We start from the raw sequence: 24,943 nt of genomic DNA, 5'->3' as shown, positions 1-24,943 counted from the left end.
CAGGAAGAGGGACAGAGGGTGGGTAACAATGCTCTGTGTGCAATTGGCCAGGTGTTATCTAAAATAGGCGACCAGAGACTGCGGATGCATGCAGCTCGAAACCTCTATAATTAGCTGAACTTTAAACAAGTTTCCACCTGCCCCAAACCTCAGCTGGTAATGTAGTGATACGAAGAGGCCGGTTTTATTTCTGTATATTCGCTTATACTTAGCCAGCCTCAGAAGTACAAGACTGTGGCAGGGGTGGGTCACCGTTTACTCTCATATGTGCAAGTACCTGTATGTTTAGGCGCAATAGAAAGCTAACAGAGAACACGACAGCACAGTACAGGCCCTTCGGCCCACAATACTGTACAGATGATCTAACCCTCTCTAAGATCAATCTAACCCTTCCCTCTCTCATACCCCTTATTTTTCTATCATCCATGTGCCCATCTAAGAGTCTCTTAAATGTTCTTAATATATTTGCTTCTACCACCACTTCAGACACCTCCTCTGTACTTTCTTCCAATCACTTTAAAATGATTCCCCTTGTGTTAGCCATTTCCATCCCGGAAAAAAAAAGTCTTTGACTGTGCACCCGATCTACTGTAAACCTCTTATCATCTTGTACACCTCTGTCCAGTGACCTCTCATCCCCCTTTGCTCCAAAGAGAAGATCCTGACGAAGGGTCTCGGCCCGAAACATCGACAGCGCTTCTCCCTATAGATGCTGCCTGGCCTGCTGCGTTCCACCAGCATTTTGTGTGTGTTGTTTGAATTGATAGATAGATAGATACTTTATTCATCCCCATGGGGAAATTCAACATTTTTTCCAATGTCCCATACACTTGTTGTAGCAAAACTACTTACATACAATACTTAACTCAGTAAAAATATGATATGCCTCTAAATCACTCTCTCAAAAAGCATTAATAATAGCTTTTAAAAAGTTCTTAAGTAGTTTACTTAAATACATTAAATACAATCAACCCCGGCACTTTAACATATCTTACTCCTGGCGGTTGAATTGTAAAGCCTAATGGCATTGGGGAGTATTGACCTCTTCATTCTGTCTGAGGAGCATTGCATCGATATCAACCTGTCGCTGAAACTGCTTCTGTCTCTGGATGGTGCTATGTAGAGGATGTTCAGGGTTTTCCATAATTGACCGTAGCCTACTCAGCGCCCTTCGCTCAGCTACCGATGTTATACTCTCCAGTACTTTGCCCACGACAGAGCCCGCCTTCCTTACCAGCTTATTAAGACGTGAGGCGTCCCTCTTCTTAATGCTGCCTCCCCAACACGCCACCACAAAGAAGAGGGCGCTCTCCACAACTGACCTATAGAACATCTTCAGCATCTCACTACAGACATTGAATGACGCCAACCTTCTAAGGAAGTACAGTCGACTCTGTGCCTTCCTGCACAAGGCATCTGTGTTGGCAGTCCAGTCTAGCTTCTCGTCTAACTGTACTCCCAGATAATTGTAGGTCTTAACCTGCTCCACACATTCTCCATTAATGATCACTGGCTCCATATGAGGCCTAGATCTCCTAAAGTCCACCACCATCTCCTTGGTCTTGGTGATATTGAGACGCAGGTAGTTTGAGTTGCACCATATCACAAAGTCCTGTATCAGTTTCCTATACTCCTCCTCCTGTCCATTCCTGACACACCCCACTATGGCCATGTCGTCAGCGAACTTCTGCACATGGCAGGACTCCGAGTTATATTGGAAGTCTGATGTGTACAGGGTGAACAGGACCGGAGAGAGCACGGTCCCCTGCGGCGCTCCTGTGCTGCTGACCACCGTGTCAGACCTACAGTCTCCCAACCGCACATACTGAGGTCTATCTGTCAAGTAGTCCACTATCCAATCCACCATGTGAGAGTCTACTCCCATCTCCGTTAGTTTGTGCCTTAAGAATTTCCAGCATCTGCAGATTTCCTCATGTTTTCCTAGCTTTTACTTAGAACGTAGAAGAGTACTGCACAGCGACAGAACCTTCTGCTCAAGATGTTGTGTTGAACTAACGAAACTGGTAATTAAATCTCTTCTGCCTCTACAATGTCCATATCCGTCCATTCTCTCACCCAGCCCTAGCAGCGCATCCCAGACAGCCTCCACTTCCTCTTCCAGAGTTTCAGATTCCAGAGATCCGGTTCCAAGGGAGGGAAGGATATGGATTTTGCCCTCCAGAGATTAAAGCAGAAAGATGAAAGTGCAAAGTAAATTTTATTCATGAAGATGTTTATTATTCAAAAAAAACCTTGCCCCACTCATCTCCTTTCGAAATTAGCCCCTCTTACCTTCAAAGCATGTCGTCTAGTATTAGATATTTCAACAGGCTGCTGTCTGTCTATCTACGCCCCTCGTAATCTTATAAACTTGTATCAGATTCCCCTCAGCATTCACCACTCCAGAGATAACGAGCCAAGTTTGTCCTCTCTCTCATGATAGCACGTGCACTCTAATCCAGGCAGCACCCTAGTCAACCTCTAAAGCCTCGACATCATTCCTGCAAAACGGTGACCAGGATTGTATGCAGTACTCCAGACGTGACCTAAGCAGAGTTTTATAAAGCTGCAACACAACTTCCTGACTCTCAAACTCAATGTCTTGACTAAATAAAGGCAGCATAGCATGCAGTTTCTTTACCATCCTGTCAGCCTGTGTATCACAGGCACGTCAACATCTTAGACACATTCACAAAATAACAAATTAAACACAAATTGGATGAGAAAGGCAAAGTCCGTTGGAGTGCACTGTGCTCACAGTGGTGCTGTGCTGAGCGAGTGATTCGGACGGTGACCGGTGGATCGAGAACCAAATGGCTGAAGTGAAGTAGCTGTTGCCGGAGCTGGTGCTGTGGGACCTCGTGCCCTGCGAGAAGGTGACGTGGTCTGGGTGGTGGATGCTGCCCTCCTGAAGCAGCACTACCTGTGGACAGTGCCAATGGTGGAGAGGGAAGTGCCTGTGATGTATTGGCCTGAGTCCACGTCACCCTCGCTCTCACTGGCGAACTGATTGAAAGGCCATAAGGCACAGGAGCAGAATTAGCCCACTCGGCCCATCGAGTCTGCTGCACCATCCCACATTAGCTGATTTATTTTTGCCCTCAACTCCATTCTTCCCATAACCTTTGACGCCCTGACTAATCAAGAACCTATCAATCTCTACTTTAAACATACCCGATGACTTGGCCTCCACAGCCGTCTGTGCTAATGAATTCCACAGATTCACCACCCTCTGGCTAAAGAACCTGGGGCATTGTGTCCCTGCTATAATGGGGGAGGAACTTTTAGCAACTTAGTTTAATAGCTTTGGGTTAGGATCCAATCCATTCAAATTTTTAATTACATCTCATAAACCCAAGAGACTGTGCAGATGCTAGCAATCCAGAGTAACACACACAAAATGCGGGAGAAACTCAGCAGGTCAGGCAGCATCTATGAAGGGAAATAATCAGTTGACATTTGGAGCCAAGACGCTTCAGTGCTGATGAAGGGTCACATCCTGAAACGTTGACTGCTTAGTATTCTCCGTAGATGCTGTCTGACCTGCTGAGTTCCTCCGGCATTTTGCATATATCACAAACGAGAAATCTGCAGATGCTGGAAATCCGAGCAACAGACACAAAATGCTGGAGGAGCTCGGCAGGTCAGGCAGTGTCTGTGGAAAAAAGTAAGCAGTTGAAGTTTCAGGCTGAGACCCTTCATCAAGGTGTAGGTGTAGGTGTAGGTGTAGGTGTAGGTGTAGGTGTGTGTGTGTGTGTGTGTGTGTGTGTGTGTGTGTGTGTGTGTGTGTGTGTGTGTGTGTGTGTGTGTGTGTGTGTGTGTGTGTGTGTGTGTGTGTGTGTGTGTGTGTGTGTGTGTGTGTTTTGCTTTGGGTTACCCTGTTTGGGGACGGGTTTTAAGAAGGCAAGCGGAATTAGCAATGATCAACTAGTCTTCTTTTATTATATTGCTTCAGAAATATTGAACTCCAGACTCCAAAAAAAACTAAGTTGCAATTCAGTGTTGTGGGATCTCTCCGTTCAGAGGCAGGGATTAAAACTGGTGAGGCACACAAAGTGCAAGTCAGGCAGCATCAGTGGAGGGGAGTAAATAGCATTCTCCAGCATTCCGGGTCTGTGTTCATTAGGACTCCTGCATGTCTTCACTAAGACATTTCACAGCCAACAATGTGAAGGAAAAGATGTAGCCATTTTGTAGACTAAAAGTTCCCACAAGCAGCAAGGAGATAAGGACCAGAAATAGCTGAAGAGCCGGAGAAAATTCAGTGCTCTTTCCCCGCGAGTTCGGTGAGATCCTTTCCGCCCACTCCACAGGAAACACGGGGTCCTCGGGTGAACATGTGATCCCAAGCCCTGGCCTGGATTTGAGCCCGAACATCCGGAGCAGGACTCGATCTCACGGGTCTCTGACTGAGAGATTAGAGAGTGCTGCCACTGGGTGCACTTCACTTCAGGGTGAAGGTGTGGCGTGACAGTCTCTATCTGTTCACCTTGTGGGTTTGTCGACTCATTTAGATCCCTCCCTGCAGCTGTGCCTTACTTCCTGTTCAGATAACAATTTGAGACCCACAAATAGGAACGGATGTGGTAAAAGAGTCTTGGCACAGAGTTTATTGAGTTAATTGTGTTAACCCCAGCCTGCTCTAGATGTGAAGAGCTTATTGATGATCTGGAGGCAATCCCAGTGTTCTGGCTAACTCTGCTCGAACAGGGCCGGTCTTTCCCAGTGACCATGTTGCTTGTGTGATGTCTGTACAGGAAGGAGGGACAGATCTTACTGGGAATCACCACCATGATCCATCTCAACGCCTAAAATCAACGGCCAAACTCTCAATGAAACTTGGTCTCGGTGCAGAAAAGTAGGACACGAAACATCTAGACCTGAGGTAATGCTTCTATATTTAACCTGCCTGCTCTCTCTAAAGACCTCAGCAGTAAGAGGAGAGTCAGGAAGTGGAGTGAAAGAGGTGATGCCGTTTGACATTGACACCGTTCTGTTCTACAACGTGCTGTCTGAAAAAGTGGGAATGCTTTCAACGGAGACTTCAGAGGAGTTGGAGAAAAGATAAAAGACCCTCAGGTGTGGGACTTAGGCAAGGAGGGAGGGGGTAACTGGACAGGGAACAAGCTCGGGAGGTGGGGTGGGAAGGTAGGAAGGAACTTAGTAACTAGTGATTAAGGAAGAGTGATTGGTGAGAGAGAACAGAGTGATTGGGGAAGGAGAGGCTGGGGTGATTGAGGAGAGAGAAGCTGGGAAGGGAAGAGAGGCTAGAGGTAGTGATTGGGGAGAGTATTGATTAGAGAGAGAAGAGAGTGATTCAGGAAGGACGGGAGTGATTGAGGAGAGAGAGACAGGGAAGGGGGTGATTGGGATGAGAAAGAGTGGGTTGAGTGTTCGGGGAGAGTGATTGGGAAGGGGAGTGATTTGAGGGGGGGAGTGATTAGGGAGCTGTTTTGAACATTCAGCCTTGACACCCAGGACCGTGATGTTGTGTAATGGAAGCAATGTATTAGATCTTTCATATTTCTTTGCCTTTTTCTAAGTGTTTGTTGATACATTTTCTGGCTCTGAACATCTCCCAGTTGGTTATCAGCTGTCCCACATCTCCCTTGAGAAGATTAGTGTTATTTTTAAAACATAAAACCAATGGAGTTGGAGTCCATAATGCAAGTCTAACTTCATTTTTACTTTAAGCGATGTATGATGTGACCGTGAGCTGACATGTGGCTGTGTTCTGGGGTGTCCTCCACAGCGGTCGTTGGAGTTGACTCTGAGACTGCAGGGAATGGTGCCCCCCCCCCCCCACTCCCGAAGGAGGGTCTTGCCCCGAAATGTTGACTGTTCATTTCTATGGGTGCCGAGTTTGTCCAGCATTTTGAGCATGGGATTCTGGACACCTCTCTTCTGCACGTGTTGGCATCTCATAAGGTTCATGTATGATGTGCTATTGTGATGACCTATGCTTTTCGCGTGTACGTATAAATCGTAATGAAATATTTAAACAAACAAAAAATGCTTCATCTAACAATATATGTACAGTATTACTGATCTGTGAAATACACAGCAGTTGGAGGGGTGACACAAAGGTGAAGGGACTCCCTCAGTTCCTCTTGGGGAAGGAGCTCAGACCCATTGAACAAGAAGGAATGATGGTATATTTCCAAGCCAGGCTGATGTGTGTGGGTGGAGGTGTTCCCCTGCATCTGCTTCCCATTCAGGAGATGCTGTCAGGGCTGCTTAGCTGTGTAACGTTATAGACAGTCCGCGTGCACCGGTGGCGGAGGGAGCTCGTCCATCGGACAAACAGGCTGCACTGTCCTGTTTCGTGAGTGTGGTCGACCTTGTTCTCACCCAGGCCAGTGGAGAGTGTTCACCCCACCACTGAACACAGCACAATACAGGCCTTGCTGTGTAGATGCTGGGAAGGTTTCTGCGAGATCAGGAGATGAATCGCTGACACAGCCCACCCTCCCCCTCCATACTGGGTGACCGTAGGTCAGGGGCTTGGCGGTGAAGTGCAGCCAGAACATGAAGACCATGTTCAGGTACTCAAACGGGTGGGGGGGGCAACCTCTCACACTCCCTGTACACATGGTACACTTGTCTCCTCCCGGCAGCGGCAGGGTCCGTAAACCAACTTAAGAATCTTAAGAGCCCCAGGACCCAGCGTGGTTCCGGAGGACTGGAAGGTTGCAAATGTCACTCCGCTATTTAAGAAGGGGGCAAGGAAGCAAAAAGGAAATCATAGACCTGTTAGCTTGACATTGGTGGTTGGGAAGTTGTTGGAGTCGATTGTCAAGGATGAGGTTACGGAGTACCTGGAGGCATATGACAAGATAGGCAGAACTCAGCATGGTTTCCTTAAAGGAAAATCCTGCCTGACAAACCTATTGCAGTTTTTTGAGGATATTACCAGTGGGCTAGACAAGGGAAATGCAGTAGATGTGGTGTACTTGGATTTTCAGAAGGCCTTTGACAAGGTGCCGCACATGAGGCTGCTTAGCAAGATAAGAGCCCTGGAATTACGGGAAAGTTACATACGTGGATAGAGCGTTGGCTGATTGGCAGGAAACAGAGAGTGGGAAAAAAGGGATCCCATTCTGGTTGGCTGCCGGTTACCAGTGGTGTTCCACAGGGGTCCGTGTTGGGGCCACTTCTTTTTACGTTGTATATCAACGATTTGGATTATGGAATAGATGGCTTTGTGGCTAAGTTTGCTGATGATACAAAGATAGGTGGAGGGGCTGGTAGTGCTGAAGAAACAGAAAGTCTGCAGAGAGACTTGGATAGATTGGGAGAATAGGCAAAGAAGTGGCAAATGAATTACAATGTTGGAAAGTGTATGGTCATGCACTTTGGTAGAAAAAATAAACGCACAGACTATTATTTAAATGGGGAGAGAATTCAAGGTTCTGAGATGCAACGGGACTTGGGAGTCCTCGTGCAGGATACCCTTAAGGTTAACCTCCAGGTTGAGTCGGTGGTGAAGAAGGCAAATGCAATGTTGGCATTAATTTTTAGAGGAATAGAGTATAGGAACACGGATGTGATGTTGAGGCTCTATAAGGCACTGGTGGACCTCACTTGGAATACTGTGTGCAGTTTTGGGCTCCTTATTTAAGAAAGTATGTGCTGACACTGGAGAGGATTCAGAGAAGATTCACTAGAATGATTCTGGGAATGAGAGGGTTAACATATGAGGAACGTTTGACCGCTCTTGGACTGTACTCCCTGGAGTTTAGAAGAATGAGGGGAACCTCATAGAAACATTTTGAATGTTGAAAGGCATGGACAGAGTGGATGTGGCAAAGTTGTTTCCCATGGTGGGGGAGTCTAGTACGAGAGGACATGACTTGAGGATTGCAGGGCGCCCATTGAGAACAGAGATGCGAAAAAAATTATTTTAGCCAGAGGGTGGTGAATCTGTGGAATGTGTTGCCATGGGTGGCAGTGGAGGCCAAGCCATTGGGTGTATTTAAGGCAGAGATTGATAGGTATCTGAGTAGTCAGGGCATCAAAGGTTATGGTGAGAAGGCGGGGGAATGAGACTAAATGGGAGAATGGATCAGCTCATGATAAAATGGCGGAGCAAACTCGAATGGCCGACTTCTGCTCTTTTGTCTTATGGACCCCGAGGTAAATGGGGATGACTCCCAATAACTCCACATACAGTAAAGTTAGAAATATCTACTCTGATATTTGTATGAACTTTTACCCTTAGTTGGTGGGTTGTAAGGCACAGTTTCTGCCCAATCCCGCATCATCCTTGTTACAACCAGGACAATGTAGGGTTTTGTCCCAACGATTCCTTGCCTTCACAGATGCTGCTCGACCTGCTGAGTTCCTCCTGGTGATCACTTGTTGCTCTGTCTGCTGTCATTTGCGCCTCCATTACATTGATGAGGTATCTCAGCCCAAAACATCGACTGTTCATTCCTCACCACAGATGTTGTCTGAGCTGCCGAGTTCCTCCAGCATTTTGTGTGAGTGCTTTGCTCTGCAGAATCTCGCGTGTTCTCCATTACAAGCAGCTGGTTTGCCCAATCACTTTTATGTACCTTTGCGAACTGTGCAAGGCCGGCATACGCGGCCCCACCGTACTGCAGAGATACTGAATTCAGTAAGCAACAGGACCGACCAGGTACACCACAACCTCGGCTACCTCTTCACAGTGACAAAGACCAAACTTGTGTGGTTAGCCAGAGGCCCGGGCTGCAGGTTTTCCTTCCTCAGGGATTTGATGTCTTCTCGGTTACAGCCTCGGGGTGGAGCCCACATACACTGGGATTAGACCAGGTCCACACTAGTTCACTTGGGGCTGAAAGACGTGATTAAAATGTTTCTAACAGTATGACACATCCCTGAGTCACGAAGCCCCAATTTAACGGACTCTGGAGATGACCTGAACTGGGTTTAGAAGCCTGTCCTAAGGCTGGAGGCCTGCCTGTGTTGTGCATGGGTGGGTGGGAGGGAGGAAAGGGGCTTGTTTTGCTGCTGTTGTGTTCTGTGTTGTTCTGCCAAGCACCGTGCACATGCTCTGTTGGTACTGGAACCTGTGACGACATGGGCTGTCCCCAGCACCCCAAGGTTGTGTCAGTTGTTGGTGTAAATGCTGCGTTTCACTGGACATCTCGACGTACTTCTGATAAATTAATGAATCTGGGCCCCTATTATGAATTCTGAAGTCGAATGTACTCACACACATTCATTCCTACAAAGAGCAGCACTGCAAACTCCACACAGAGAGCGCCAGCGGACAGGACCGAACACGGTTGCTGATGATGTGCTGAGCGCTAGGCCGATCTGCTCCCCGGTCACGTTAATTAGACAATACTCAGGGTTGTAAATAACTAAGTGTCAGCGGGGAACGTGTCCTGTGGGACTGAGCGACCGTATGGTCTGTCTCGGGATACTTCAAATGTGCCCTTGGGCTTGAGCGAGTCCTAATATAGTGAGCCCCACGTTTAGGGGCAACAGAGCCTCACCATTACAAAATTTACAGAGCACTACCAGGAACATAGGCGCAGGACGATTTGGAGACTTGATAGAGGCGTACAAGAAGGTAAGTCACAGAGCGATGGACAGCAGAGACTTTTTCCCAGAGTGCAAATGGCTAGTATGAGATGTTATAATTTAAAGGTGATTGGAGGAAAATATTAGGGGTATGTCAGAGGTATTTTTTTCTGCACAGAGTGTTGCATCGGTGAGACGCCCTGCCAGGGTGGTGACCCCTCACTGGACCCCCTGCAGTTTGCGTACCGTCCCAACCGCTCAACAGATGACGCCATTGCCACCACCCTCTACCTGGACAAAAAAGACACATACATTTGGATGCTGTTCATAAACTTCAGCTCAGCATTCAACAGAATCATCCTTCAGAAACTGACTGGAAAGCTGAGCCTACTGAGCCTGAACACCTCCCTCTGCAACTGGATCCTAGACTTCCTGACTGGGAGACCTCAGTCAGTCCGGATCGGGAGCATCATCTCCAACACCATCACACTGAGCACGGGGGCTCCCCAGGGCTGCGTGCTCAGTCCACTGCTGTTCACTCTGCTGACCCATGACTGTGCTGCAACACACAGCTCGAACCACATCATCAAGTTTGCCGATGACATGACCGTGATGGGTCTCATCAGCAAAAACGACAAGTCAGCTTACAGAGAGGAGGTGCAGCAGCTAACGGACTGGTGCAGAGCCAACGACCTATCTCTGAATGTGAGCAAAACCAAAAGAGATGGCTGAAGAGACTTCAGGAGGGCATGGAGCGACCACTCCCCACTGAACATCGACGACTCCTCAGTAGAGATCATAAAGAGCACCGAGTTTCTTGGTTTTCACCTGACGGAGAATCTCACCTGGTCTGTAGTCTAATGTAGCTTTCTCTGTGTTGTTTTTTTTACATAGTTCAGTCTAGTTTTTGTACTGTGTCATGTAACTACATGGTCCTGAAAAAGTCTCATTTTTACTGTGTACTGTACCAGCAGTTATGGTCAAAATGACAATAAAAGTGACTTGACTTGAGATTCGGGACATTTCAGAAACCCTTAGACTGGCAAAATGGAGGCTAGTTAGACTGATCTTAGAGTAGCTTAAAAAGTTGGCACATCATGGGCCGAAGGACCTGTACTGGGCTGTGATGTCAGCGTCCCAAAACAAAAACTTGCTCAAGGAATTTAAGTGAGAGAAAAATAAATAACCAAATAAATACAAAAATGTGAAAAAAGCAATAAAATTTGTCAATTTTCGTGTTACAGGAAATTGTATTGTGGAACACAACTCTACGAGGTAGCGTAGCAGTTAGTCGCCAATCACCATTCAGGGTTCAATTCTGCCAAGGAGTTTGTACGTTCCCCGATCGGGGGTTGTACATTCTCCACTCAGAGTTTGTACAATTACCGATCCGGGTTTGTACAAACCAGATTTGTATGTTCTCCAATCAGGGTTTGTACATTTGTACATTCTCCGATGGGGGTTTGCAAAATTACCGATCTGGGTTTGAATGTTCTCCGATCGGTGTTTGTACAATTACCGATTCGGGTTTGTCTGATCTCTGGTCCAGGTTCAATTCTGCCACTGTCTGCTGGGAGTTTGTACATCCTCCCTGTGAGCACATGGGTTTTGCATGCATGCTCCGGTTTCTACCCCCACCCCAAAGACATGCCAGGCCAGTGGGTCCATTGGCTGCAATAGCTTGTCCCTGGTGTGCAGGGGAGGGGTTTGAATTTGGGGGGCGGTGGAGGAAATAAAAAACTGGAAGAGTGGTGATTAGGGACTGGTGCCAACTTGTCAACCTCTCTCTGTACTAACAAGACAGTTACAAGCAATGGATCTGTGCAGACTTCAACTTCACCAGCTGGGAACCCTTACATAATCAGTTACTTTCACTTGATATCTCAAAACCCCCCCAGATATTCTCCTCTGGGTATGGGTGTCTCCCGGTTCTCTTCTCTAATAATTCAGTGGTGAGTAAGCTCTGGTAAAGGAGGGAGCAGATTGTTAGAACTATTTACATTTGTCAGTTTAGTTCTTGTCTGGACAGAGGTACGCACCGAGTAAATTACTTCTCTGTTTGGGTCGAATGTTTTGGGAATTTAGAGTCATAGAGAACCAAAACAAATTGGGCATGTTTTGGAACTATTTAAAACTGGCCTGCATGAGAATATATGTGATGTGTTTGGTAAGCATGGAGGTGAGATGAAATCAATGGAATCATGGATTACAAAGAACTTAGTTTACACACCGTGCAGGATGCAGAAACTGGGGGAGCAGTGGCAGGTGCAGTGTGAGGTAATGCACTTTGTGAGGTCAGATTCTGGTACGGCAAGTAGATTACACAAAGGTTTAAGGGTCCTCTTAAAGATCAGCTTTATTATTATAACATGGACTGTGAAATGTATCTTCTGTACGAACCAACACAGTCCAAAGATTGTGCTGGGGGGGCAGCCTGCAAGTGTTGCCACACCTCCGGCACCAACATAGCATGCCCACAACTCACTGACCCCAACCCGTTCGTCTTTGGAGTGTGGGCAGAAACCGGAGCAGCCGGAGAAACCCCCGTGGTCACAGAGAGATAGAGTAGACAGCCAGAGACTTGCCTGGGTGAAAACGGCTGGTTCCATGGGGCCCAATTTTAAGGTGATTGGAGGAAAGTGGAGGGGGGAATGACAGAGGTAGGTTTTTACACAGAGAATGATGAGTGTGTGAAACGCCTTCCCAGGGGTGCTGGTACATTAGGAACACTTGAGAAACGTTTAGATAGGCACATGGTGATGTAGGAAGGAAGGGTTGGATTGATCTTGGAGTGGGTTGAAAGGCTGGCACAACATTGTGGGCTGAAGGGCCTGTACCGTGCCGTAGTGTTTTATGTTCACCCAGCGGAAACCTGTGCAGCCATGGGGAGAAGATAGAGATTGATAGGTATCTGAGTAGTCAGGGCATCAAAGGTTATGGTGAGAAGGTGGGGGAATGGGACTAAAGGGGAGATTGGATCAGCTCATGATGAAATGGCAGAGCAGACTCAATGGGCCGAATGGCCGACTTCTGCTCCTTTGTCTTATGGTCTATGGTCTTATCTATAAACACCTTTTGGACAGCGGTGGGAATTGAACCCTGGTCGCTGGTACTTTGCTCAAATGCCACCCCTATTCTTTCCTTCTCATTGTTGAATTCTTTCTCTCTTCCTTTCTGTCAGGAGACAAGACAAAGATGGGGAAACACAACAGCAAACTGCGTCCTGAGGCGCTGCAGGACTTGCGGGAGAACACAGAGTTCACGGAGAACGAGATCCAGGAATGGTACAAGGGGTTTGTGAAGGATTGCCCCAGTGGCTACCTGACCATAGACGAGTTCAAGAAACTTTACGGCAACTTCTTCCCTTATGGCGATGCCTCGCGGTTTGCAGAGCATGTCTTCCGTACCTTCGATGCCAATGGGGACGGCACGATAGACTTCCGCGAGTTCATCATTGCGCTGAGTGTCACCTCCCGAGGAGGTTTGGAGCAGAAGCTGAAGTGGGCCTTTAACATGTACGACGTCGATGGGAATGGCTACATCAGCAAGGCGGAAATGCTGGAAATTGTTCAGGTAGGCTTCGACTTCCCCCTAACTAGTCGTCTGGAGCCTTACACATTCTGCATTTTTTTCTTGCTGCCCTGTGTCCTTTTGGAATAGTTTGCGTGAATTCCCAATTTTCTCCCAATCCGGTCTGAGGAGGAGGCTTGGGTTGGCTGTATCTCTGAAGGGCTGGTTCCGGGTGGCAGGAAGACCATTGTGAGCCAGAGGGGAGATGAGTATCTGGTTGTTGCCTCTGCTGTTACAGATGCTGTGCCAGGAGGGACAGCCACAGGGAGGAAAATCCAACATCAAATTAAATTGGGCTCGGAGGGGAAAAAGAAGAGGGATTGGGACCAATGGATGACCCAGTCCCCAGGACTGGATGGTAAATTGGCTTAATATTGGCACATGAACTTTGTCTCGCATACTGTGCCTGAGGTAGAACAAGGGAAAACAATAACAGAATGCAGAATAAAGTGTTGCAGTTACAGAGGAAGTGGAGTGGAGGCAAACAATGAGGTGTAAGGCCATACTGAGGTAGATTGTGAGGTTTTATCATACTAGAGGAGGGGTTGCCTAACTTTTTTATGCCATGGACCCCCACCATTAACTGAGAGGTCCATGTACCTCAGGTTGAGAACCCCCGTACTAGAGGACCATTTGATTGTCTTATAACAGTGGGGTGGAAGCTGTCTCTGAGCTTGATGTTACATGTTTTCAGGCTTCTATATCTCCAGCCTAATGGGAGGGGGGAGCAGGGAGATTGTCTGGGTGGGTAGGGCTCTTTGATTACGCCGGCTAATTTACCAAGGTAGGGAGAAGTGTAGACAGAGTCCATTGAGGGGAGGCTGGTTTCCATGATGTGCTGAAAGATGCTATGAAGATTTTTTTAAAGTTTAAATTAGTTTAATAATTAAAATTCAGAATCAGGTATATTATCACGGACATACATCAGAAAATTTTACATAGAAACATAGAAAAACTACAGCACAATACAGGCCCTTCGGCCCACAATGCTGTGCTGAACATGTACTTGCTTTAGAAATTACCTAGAGTTACCCATAGCCCTCTATTTTTTAAGCTTTTGATCTATGCCTTTGGAAAATATCCTTTGGAAGATCTGACTAGTTGCTTCTTACCAAGGGAAATGGCAGATCAGACACAGTGGGTCAAATAGCCTAATTCTACTCCTATTGCTTATGTTGAAATAATTCAGAATTGATTATACAGAACACAGAACATTAGATAGATAGATAGATAGATAGATACTTTATTCATCCCCATGGGGAAATTCAACATTTTTTCCAATGTCCCATACACTTGTTGTAGCAAAAACTCATTACATACAATACTTAACTCAGTAATAATATGATATGCATCTAAATCACTAACTCAAAAAGCATTAATAATAGCTTTAAAAAAAGTTCTTAAGTCCTGGCAGTTGAATTGTAAAGCCTAATGGCATTGGGGAGTATTGACCTCTTCATCCTGTCTGAGGAGCATTGCATCGACAGTAACCTGTCGCTGAAACTGCTTCTCTGTCTCTGGATGGTGCTATGTAGAGGATGTTCAGGGTTTTCCATAATTGACCGTAGCCTACTCAGCGCCCTTCGCTCAGCTACCGATGTTAAACTCTCCAGTACTTTGCCCACGACAGAGCCCGCCTTCCTTATCAGCTTATTAAGACGTGAGGCGTCCTTCTTCCTAATGCTTCCTCCCCAACATTACAGCACAGTAGACCCACTTCGGCCCACGATGTTGAGTGAAGATCAGTCTAACTCTTCCCTCCTACCTTACTTACTTATTTACTGCCCATTACACCATTGGCACCTGGACAGCACTGAAGTTTCTCCCTCTCTCTCTGTCCTTGGATAGGGTTCTCCATTGCTGTTCCTGTAACAGTTTGGTTGACCAGTCAGGGATGTTGGCCCTGAGTTCAACCCCCAAACTGGGAGGACCAGTGAATCACTCTTAGTTTGGCCTCTAACCTTTGACCTGTTTGGCATGGGTGACCCTACCAAGAGCCAAAGCAGAAAGCCCTGACTCCAGCCAGCACAGCTCTCCGGGTCATTGAGGTACACAAGCCCCCAAACCACGACAAGGTTGTGTCCTCTTGTAGGTCCCTCCTACATATCCTTCCATTTTTCTATCTGTGTCTACTTAAGAATTTCTTAAATGCCCCTAATGCACCTGCATCAACCACCACCCCGGCAGCATATTCCGCCACTCTTTTTAAAGAACTATCTCTGACATCCCCCTACTATCTTTAATTCCAGGCACATTGAAGGTTATTTCAGTAAAATGATACTTTCAGGAAGTTCCTGGTGGAGGGTGGCTGCACATACATCACCCTAGCCCTGGCCCGTCCCTCGTTTGGGACAGCGGGAGATCCCTGAGGAGAAGGTATTGGCTCTGTGGAACTGTTCTGTAAGTCCCTGGGCCTTCGCTGATTTCAGTCAAGAGTATTTAAGTTTGGGCTCTCCAATCAGAGTTGTGTCTATTATCACTGACATATGCCATGAAATTACTTTATCCATTCATTTGGAAATAGAGCACAGTAACAGGCCTTTCTAGCCTAACAAGCCCTCGCTGCCCAGTTACACCCATGTGAACAGTTAACCCACTAACCTATACATTTTTGGAGTGTGGGAGGAAACGAGAGCACCCGGACGAAACCACATGGACATGGGGAGAATGTACTAACTCCTCACAGACAGCAGCGGGAAATGAACCCCGATCGTTGGTGCTGTAATAGTGTTACGTTAAACACTACACTACCATACCTTGTACAGTGCGAGGCATAAAAATTACTATAAGCTACAAAATAATTAAATAAACACTGCAGAAGACAAGTAATGATCAGGGATCAGGAGGGAAAGTTCTAAAACTCTGGCTGGAGAGTCCAATGTCAGGAGTGGAACCTGTTTCTAACCAAACCCCTGTGGGTAGTTTGAGTAGGAGACTGTGCCTCACCAGTCAGATCCATATCTGTAACACAGAGACCCTCCATACTGACAGGCAATCTACAAGATGGTGTCGTCGGTGATGAAGTTGTCAGATGATGAAGCTACACCAGAGAAAAGAACAGAGAAGATCTTCCGACAGATGGATACCAATGCAGATGGTAAGTGCAGCCAACCTGGGGTGGCCTGTGCGGAGACTCGTGCAGAAAGAGGACACTCGGCCTGTCGCCCACGTGCTAGCTCTTGGGGGGCAGGGGGGGGGGGGAGTCTTCCAATTACTCTCCTTAACCTGGACTGTCCGTGCAGTCCTTCAGTTGTTTCTGTATACAGTTATTACTCTAGTTTCTGATAGAACATAGTCCATTACAGCACAGTGCAATGTTGTGCCAACCTTTTAACCTACTCTAAGATCAAGCTTCCCACATAGCCCTCCATTTTTCTATCATCCTTCTATCCAAGAGTCTCTTAAATATCCCTAATTTATCTGCCCCTACCACCACCCCTGGCAGTACAGTCCACACCCCTACCTATGACGACTCCCTATCCTTTCCTCCAAACATCTAAAGTCAGATAAACCAGGAAATTATTGAGTGGTGGACTAAACTCAATGAACCGAATGTATTTTTAGAAAGATTTGCATGAATACAAAAAGCTAGACTGCAGGTATGCAGTAAACAGGATAGACCGTCTTTTACCCAGGACGTAGGAGCGTTGGACTAAAGGGAGCATAGGTTTAAGGTGACGGGATGAAACTTAAAAATGCCAGTGGCAGGCTTTTCCAAGACTCTAGATTCAGATTTATTTATTGCATACACATCAGAACATATAGTAAAATGTGTCATTTGCATTAACAAACACACTCCCAATGAGCCTGCAAGTGTCGCCACACCGTCTGGCACCAACATTGCACGCCACCATGTTCAGCAGAACAGCACAGACAGGCCTCACTCCCCGCACAGGCCATCTGCAGGCCTCCAGCCTCCCAGACTCGCAGACATCAGGACTCTCTCCTGGGAGCCACAAAAGCTCAGATTATGGGTTTCTTCACAGTGAGATCGAAAGGTTGTAGAAATCTACCGGAATCGAGGGAAATGCGATTGGACAGGAAAGTAAAGTTAAGATGTATGGTCAGTCATGTCCTGATTAAAAAGATAGGCAGGTTCACAAGGTAAGCAGAAACACAGGAAATAAGTATAGACACCTCCACCATTTAGTATGATCATAGCTGACCCAGTCCAGGCTTCAACATCTCTTTCCTGTTGTTTCCCTGTCGATCTTGACACCCTCATAAAAATCATATTCCGGTCACAATTTCTTATGCTCTGATGTACTTATGTGATCTTTCTACACCCCCACACCCTCTATCTATTACCCCTGTCCCTGCACTGTAAACACTTCAAACCACTTTATATCATGCTGTTTACTCTGTAAATACACGCTCGTATTTATGTATTTATGCACGTTTTGTTCCATGTCTGTACTTTAATCTCTAAATTTATTTTTTATTCTTTATCATTGTTGAGTTTTGTTGATTTTCATTGCACGTTGCACCAACACACCATGGCAAATTCCTAATATGTACGTTCAGTGACCACTTTATTAGGTACAGAAGTGGAACCTGGTAGTCTACTGTTGCTGTCAAAGTTTGACGTGTTGTGCATCCAGAGATGCTCTTCTGCACACCACTGTTGGTTATTTGAGTTACTGTCACCTTCCTGTCAGCTTAAACCGTCTGACCATTCTCCTCTGACCCTCTCTCATTAACAATGCATTTTCACCCATGGAACAAGATGTTTCTTTGTTTTTCACACTTTCTCTGTAAACTCTGGAGACTGTTGTGAGTGAAAATCCCAGGAAGTCAGCAGTTTCTGAGATTCTCAAACCTCTCCATAAGATATAGGAGCAGAATCTGGCACCCATCTACCTCTCTGGCACCAACAATCATTCCACAGTCAAAGTCATTTAGAAAACATTTCTTCCCATTCTGATGTTTGGTCTGAACAACAACTGAACCTCTTGACCATGTCTGCATGCTTTAATGTATAGAGTTGCTACCACATGATTGGCTGATTAGATATTTGCATTAATGAGCAGGTGTACACGTGTACCTAATAAAGTGGCCACTGGGTGTAGACCGATGAATAAAGTTGATCCTTTATTCTTTCTGTGTTCCTGAAGATTCTTACTTGTCCTCTGTTGGTTTTACCAGGAAGGCTCTCTCTAGAAGAGTTCATTAACGGTGCGAAGAAAGATCCATCTATCGTCCGCCTCTTGCAGTGTGACCCCAGCACGGCAGGCCAGTTCTGAAGGATTGTCCAGGGGGAAAATGCTGCTCCTCTGCACCATTTCTCTCTGTGCCAGCCCACAGCGGGCTGGTGTGTGAGACTAAGACCAGTCAAACGAAAGCCTGGTCAAAACTGAGCAACCTTCAACCTTCCAATGAAGATAACTGCATGCAACAGATCTGCATCTTATAGTATACGATGATACACGAGTCAATGTGCCAAGATAAGGGGACCCTGTTATCCAGCTGAGCAAAAATGTCTCATCTTTACTTGTGCCCCATTCCGTTGTGGATATAGCTTTTAGTAGATAATAGGTTTTTTTTATTTTAATTTAATAGCTCAGAGTTTCAGTTTATACTTGACATAAGGAAGAGTGAAGAGCAGAAATTGATGGATTAATATTTACATTCATGTGCCTGGCCCAGACAAGATTTTACACATTTCTGTTTGCTTCTGGATGCAAGTATCAACCGTCCTCTTCCACTTGCCCTCTCCAAGTTCAGCAAACCCATTAACTGTGAACCTCAGTGATTCAATGAAAAAGGTTTTCAAGGTATTTGGAGATCCGTTAAATTGATTATATTCTTATTACTGCCCACTGTGCCGCTGGCGTTTAGGACAGCAATGAAGGCCCTTTATCTCTGTCTGTCCGTACTGTCACACACAGATGTAGAAGGATTCTTCATTGCTGTTTCCATAACAACTTTTTTTTAACCAGTCAGGGCTGTTGGCCCTGAGCTGAACCCCTGAACCTGGAGGACTAGTGGACCACTCTTAGTCTGGCCTCTACCCTTTGACCTGTTTGGCCTGGGTGACCCTACCAAGAGCCAAAGCACAAGGCCCTGACTCCAGTCAACATAGCTCTCCAGGTCATTGAGACACAAGCCTCCAAACCCCGTGACAAGGCTGTGGTCCTCTTGAAGGTATTAAATCAATAGTGAGGAATTATTTCCCCAGGACTAGGGGGCAAAAGTAAAGCCAGGCCTTATAACAATGAAGAAACTCTTCTATGCAAAGTATGAGGGGGAAATTGCAACTCTTCTACAAACGGTAGTAAACGCCACATGAAATTGTTAGTTCTAAATTTTAGGTAAATTAACTGGATGTATTAAAGGATGTAGAAAAAGGCAGATTTGATTATATTAGATTTATTTATCACACGTACAGCGAAGTGTGTCATTTGGATTAACAATTTAAGGATGGGCTGGGGACAGCCAACAAGAGTCGCCACACATTTCAGAGCCAACAGAACAACACGCAGCCAACATACAACAGAACAATACCATAGCCAACAACACACACAAAATGCTGGTGGAGCACAGCATTTCCAGCTTCTGCAGATTTCCTAGTGTTTGCTCACTAATACAATAGCCAATCACATTTACTCACACGCGCATGCACAGAGTCACAGATTAGTCCTGGTCACATCAGGTTATAGAACAACATAGAAGGGTTGAATAGCCTGTAATCTCCTGTCTCGCTTCCTCCTCCCCAATCAATCCATGTGATTACAGAAGATGTTTGGAAAACCAAGAGAAACATGATGCAGCTTCCATTATATCCCTTCCTTGTCCTCCTACTATGTGTAGAAACATAGATAATTGAACATTACAGCACAGTCCAGGCCCTTCGGCCCACAAGGTTGTGCTGAGCTTTTACCCTACTCCAGGGTGCCGCACTCAAGTAGCAGTTAATGTAACACTATTGTAGCTCGGGGCAATGGAGTTCACAGTTCAGTCCAGCATTCTGTGTAAGGAGATTGTACATCCTCCTGGAACACGTGGGTTTTCACCGGGTGCTCCCATGTCCTCCCGCAGTCCAAAGAGCTACTAGGTCGGCTAATTGGTCATTGTAAATTGTGCCATGATTAGGTTAGGGTTAAATCAGGGTTGTCAGGGGTTGCTCGAACAGCCAGAAGGGCCTATTCCACACTGTATCTCAAACAAATAAATAAATCCTTCCCCCACAAATCCTCCATTGTGTCTCTCTAAGGATTTATTAAATAGCCCTTTCAATATTCGATAGGTTTCAATGAGATTCCCCCCACCCCACCCTACTCATTCTTCTAAACTCCAGCAAATACAGGCCCAGAGTCATCAAATAGGCCTGAAATGATGGCTGTTTTCATCCTCAAGCCCTCCAGAGTGTTCACTCATAACAACAGAAGAGGTAAAAGGGACTCCCCAACCTTCCCCAATTCACAATAAGTACAGTGTCATCCCATGACTTTGTACCTATAGCTGTCTCAGACCCATTGCCCTGTCAGTTTAAAGAAAATTGGATAGGTATATGAACAGGAAAGGAATGGAGGGTTATGGGCTGAGTGCGGGCCAGTGGGACTAGGTGAGTGTAAGCGTTCAGCACGGACTAGGAAGGGCCGAGATGGCCTGTTTCCGTGCCGTAATTGTTATATGGTTAATGAAGTGCCATTGCTGGAAATCTAAAACAAACATACTCAAAGTTCAAAGTAAATTTATTATCAAACTACGTGTATGTCACCATATACAACCCTGAGATTCACTGACTTGCAGACATTCACTGTAAATACAAGAAACACAATCGAATCAATGACAGGACAGTCAGACGACCAGTGTGCAAAATACAACAAACTGTGCAAATACAAAAAGAAAGAGAAATAAATTATAATAAATAATCAATAAATATTGAGAACATGGGATGAAAAGTCCCTGAAAGTGAGTCCATAGGTTATAGGAACAGTTCAGTGATGGTGTGAGTGAAGTTATCCCCACTGGTTCAGGAACCTGATGGTTGAGGGGTAACAACTGTTCCTGAACCTGGTGGTGTGGGACCTGAGGCTTCTGTATCCTCTTCCTGATGGCAGCAGTGAGAAGAGAGCCTGGGCTGAGTGGTGGGGAGTCCCTGACAATGAATGTTGCTTTCCTAAGACAACACTCCTTGTAGATGTGCTCAATGGTGTGGAGGGCTTTACCCGTGATGGACTGGGCCGTATCCACTACAGTTTGTAGTCTCTTTCGTTCAAGGGTATTGGTGTTTCCATACCAGGCCAGGATGCAATCAGTCATATACTCTCCACTGCACATCTATAGAAGTTTGTCAAAGTTTTAGATGACATGAAGAATCTTTGCAGACTTCTAAGAAAGTAGGCAGAGTTAACATTTCAACTCAGGGATGAAGGGTCTCGGCCTGAAACATTGACTGTTTTTTCCTCTCCATAGATGCTGCCTGATCTGCTGAGTTCCCCCAGCATGTTTGTGTGTGTGTGTGTTGCTCTGGATTTCCAGCATCTGCAGAATTTCTTGTTTTACTCTTTGTCAAAGCTAGTTGTTATTGGTTGTCCAAAATATGAAATGAAGCAAAATGGTTATAAAATTGGATAATCCCTGGCTCTCCGTCAAGAAGTCTGGTGTTTTAGCACCTAGTAAATAAACAGTCGACGTTTCGGGCCAAGATCAGATTTATTTTCCTCCGTAGACTTCTTGATTTCCTCATTGTGTGTTACTCTGGACCTCTGGCATCCCTTGTGTCATTGTTTATGCTGCCAGACACCGCCTAGCCAAAACCTAAGGCACGTGGCCACAGAGTACCATGATGTACTCATCTCGACAGTCCAACACTGATAGCAAGTCTAAGGCTGCTTTGGAAGGGGGTCCCAACTAGAACTGATCCAGTGTGTCTGAACTTACTCTGTCCAACTCTTTCCTTTGAGAAAAAGGTGCTTCTGCGATGATTCTATTGAAGAATTCTTTGTCTTTCTGATTTATTGTGGATAAAATCTCAGGTTTATTTATGAAGGGAAAAGTACCAATCAGCTTGAGCAGCACTTAGTAACTTGTAAACAATTCTTTTCAGTACCTACGTGAGCTGTGTGCTGCTTTCTCCATCCTCAGGCTGGTTATAAGCTATACCAAGTAACTGATGGGGTTCAGTGTTCTCTCAAGTCCAAAAGGGAACATTAATGTTTACATTTGCCTTCATCTAACTAAAAATTAAAGCAGTACAATTCACCCAATCATTTGTGTCTCTGGATTTATTTTTCATAAAACTCTACAGCATCTTTGATCTGTTTTTGGGATGTACAGTACCGTGCGAGAGTCTTAGGCACATTCAGTGATCTATAGCTAGGGTGCCGAAGGCTTTCGCTCAGTACTGTATCTGTCGATGTGGAATGGAGCGCAGTTTTGTAAATCTGGCGGGAGTAAAGGATGTTCTACTCATTCTGCTCCTATGTCAAAGTTAAAAGTGCATTTACTATCAAAGTACGTAAACCATAAACAACCTTGACATTCATCTTCTTGCAAGCAGAAGAACAAAGAAACACAATAGAATCCATGAAAAATTCTGCCCAAGGACTGTCAGACATCCAATGCACGAAAAAGGAACAAGTTGTGGAAACAATAAAAAGTAATCAATAAACAGACATGAACCACAGAGATCACAGGCACACAGCCAGTTCAGTACGAGGTGACATGAAGCTCGACGGCTGCAGGTCACAGTTGCAGAGTTAGTTCAGCACTGAGGCGAGTGAAGTCTTACAGAGTAGTGAGCAAAACGCTGATTTGTCCTTCACCCTCGGGCTCGATGCCTTAAAAGTTTTTAATCTGGCTTAGTTCTTAAATCGAGTAAACATCAGTTTGTTTTTCACTCTCAGGCACAGCCCATGCCACTCAAGTCTGGCCTGAAATCCACTCCAGCAATGGCTGCCGCAGCCATACCTGCATCCTGAGAGTCTAGTTCACTAAATACTTAAAGATGTTGCAAAAACTCAGGTGTTTCAAAAGCACAACTCCCAAAGGCAAATTACAGGCTGAGGACTGTAGTGATCATAGTCCAGAAAAAGTATATTTAGTAAAATAGACAGTAGTTTGTTAGCTGCCTTTCACCATATGTCACCAGCGCCATCTTGGGTCACAATATCTTACCTTCTTAATTTGTTACATTGAGTTGGATAGTGCAGAAACAGCCAGACTCGTCCATGTCGACCAAGTTGATTACTTGAGTTGGAGGGTATTGGTTTGAGGTGAGGGGGGACAGGATTTCCACTTGTTGGAAGGTGGCTGTGTGGAAAGCATTAGAGGGATATTGAGCGAATGCAGGCAGGTGAGACTAGGCCAGGTAGAGAAACTGGTCTGCGTGGACAAGCTGGATGGAAGAGTCGGTTTCCATATTCTGTGACTCTACAAACCTCCTCAGCGCTAATCATTTCCCAGGAAGTAACAACAGAGTACAAGAAGATGGTGTCGGTGACCAGCACTGACAGCTCACAAAACCATGGCTTCTTCTGAACTGCAATTGATTGCACAGTTGAAAGCAAATGTATTATCAAATTTATTACTGTGCTTGTCACCATGGAGTGGAGAGCGAGTTTGTAAACCTGGCAGGAGCAAAGGACGTTGGGAATGGCAAGGGTGGAGTACCACAGGAGGGATGTGGGACAGGTGACAGGAAAGAAGTGCCGGGTGGGGTTGGCATAGTTATAGACACACCCAGCCCTGACACCAGGTAAGGTCATTTGATTCCAAACAATTGGTTTATTGATCATTACTGAATGTCTTTCTGGTGTTTCCAGCTCCCTCTCCTTCCCGTCCCCTTTTCCCAACCATGATTCCCCCCTCTCTGCCCCCTTCCCACTCCCTGTCCACCATAGGGACCCATATCAGAATCAGGTTTATCATCATTCACATATGCCATGATTTTTTTGTGACAGCAGTACAGTGCAATGTTTAAAATTACTACAGTACTGTGCAAAAGGCACCCTATCTATATATATGTGCCCAAGATTTTTGCACAGTACTGCATACAAAATTATGAGGGGTAGCGGGGAACTGTTTAAGGGGAACATTTTCGCTCGGGGGGGGGGGTGAGAGTGTGGAACGAGCTGCCAGTGGAAGTGGTGAACGTGGATTTGATTTCAACATATAAGAGACATTTGGATAGGTACAGTACATGGATGGGAGGTGCATGGTTTGGCTGCAAGTTGATGGGACTAGACAGAAGAACAGTTTAGCACAGACAAGAAGTGCCTTTTTCTATGCTGTAGTGCACTATGACTATCAACATTAGTTGTCACGTGTACATTGAAACATCCGACATCGTCCAAGGAGACAGCCCACAGGTATCGATCGTCATGTTTCTGGTGTCAACATAGCGTGCCCATGGCTACACTCCAGTGACAACATGTTCAGATAACCTGGTTGGTATAAATCCCATGGAATGTGCTGAAGTTTGCAAATCTTCTGACAACTGCTGGCAAGGGAGCCTTCTACCCCACCCATATAGGGCCTGGTTTTAAACTCTGTGAGAAAGGAACAACATCGTTCTAACACCTGTGAATGACAAGCCCACATTCCCTTCATTTCTGACTTGTGCAGGCATGAGTTCGGAACATTTGCAAGGGCCGGACGTCCACTGAAATCACACCTCACAGACAATCACACCTCACCAGTAAGGCTGACACAGAATTGAAACATCTTTGAAACTATACCCAACATTGAATCTAGCCACCTTCCATTTTCATATTGCACTAAGATTATATCTGCAGGGTTACAAATAGAATCAAATGAGACAGCAGGAAACAGGATCTCAGACACTTCCTCTCATACAGAAGAGAATGCGTCACATTCAGATCAGCTTTTAACCCTTTGAGATCACTATTCGTCA

At 45.8% G+C, this 24,943-nt stretch overlaps 1 protein-coding gene across 4 annotated transcripts in view; it reads left to right on the top strand.

Annotated features, from left to right (window-relative positions):
• Positions 1-22,295, top strand: part of LOC140736277 (neurocalcin-delta-like) — an 81,545-nt gene extending 59,250 nt beyond the window's left edge. The window contains exons 2-5 of one of the 4 annotated variants that reach the window (XM_073062228.1): positions 4,758-4,885; positions 12,695-13,086; positions 16,075-16,180; positions 18,229-22,295. In XM_073062228.1, coding sequence (XP_072918329.1) covers positions 12,709-13,086; positions 16,075-16,180; positions 18,229-18,326 — 582 coding nt within the window. In that variant the 5' untranslated portion in view covers positions 4,758-4,885; positions 12,695-12,708 and the 3' untranslated portion in view covers positions 18,327-22,295. Of the gene's footprint in view, positions 1-4,457; positions 4,886-4,971; positions 5,080-12,694; positions 13,087-16,074; positions 16,181-18,228 lie in introns of those variants that run through there. The other 3 variants (XM_073062229.1, XM_073062232.1, XM_073062231.1) reach the window with 3 other exon arrangements.
• The last annotated feature ends 2,648 nt before the right edge of the window (positions 22,296-24,943 follow it).

Source organism: Hemitrygon akajei, chromosome 11, assembly GCF_048418815.1.
Source record: "Hemitrygon akajei chromosome 11, sHemAka1.3, whole genome shotgun sequence".
Classification (NCBI taxonomy): domain Eukaryota; kingdom Metazoa; phylum Chordata; class Chondrichthyes; order Myliobatiformes; family Dasyatidae; genus Hemitrygon; species Hemitrygon akajei.
This window is presented reverse-complemented; position numbering and strand designations above follow the sequence as displayed.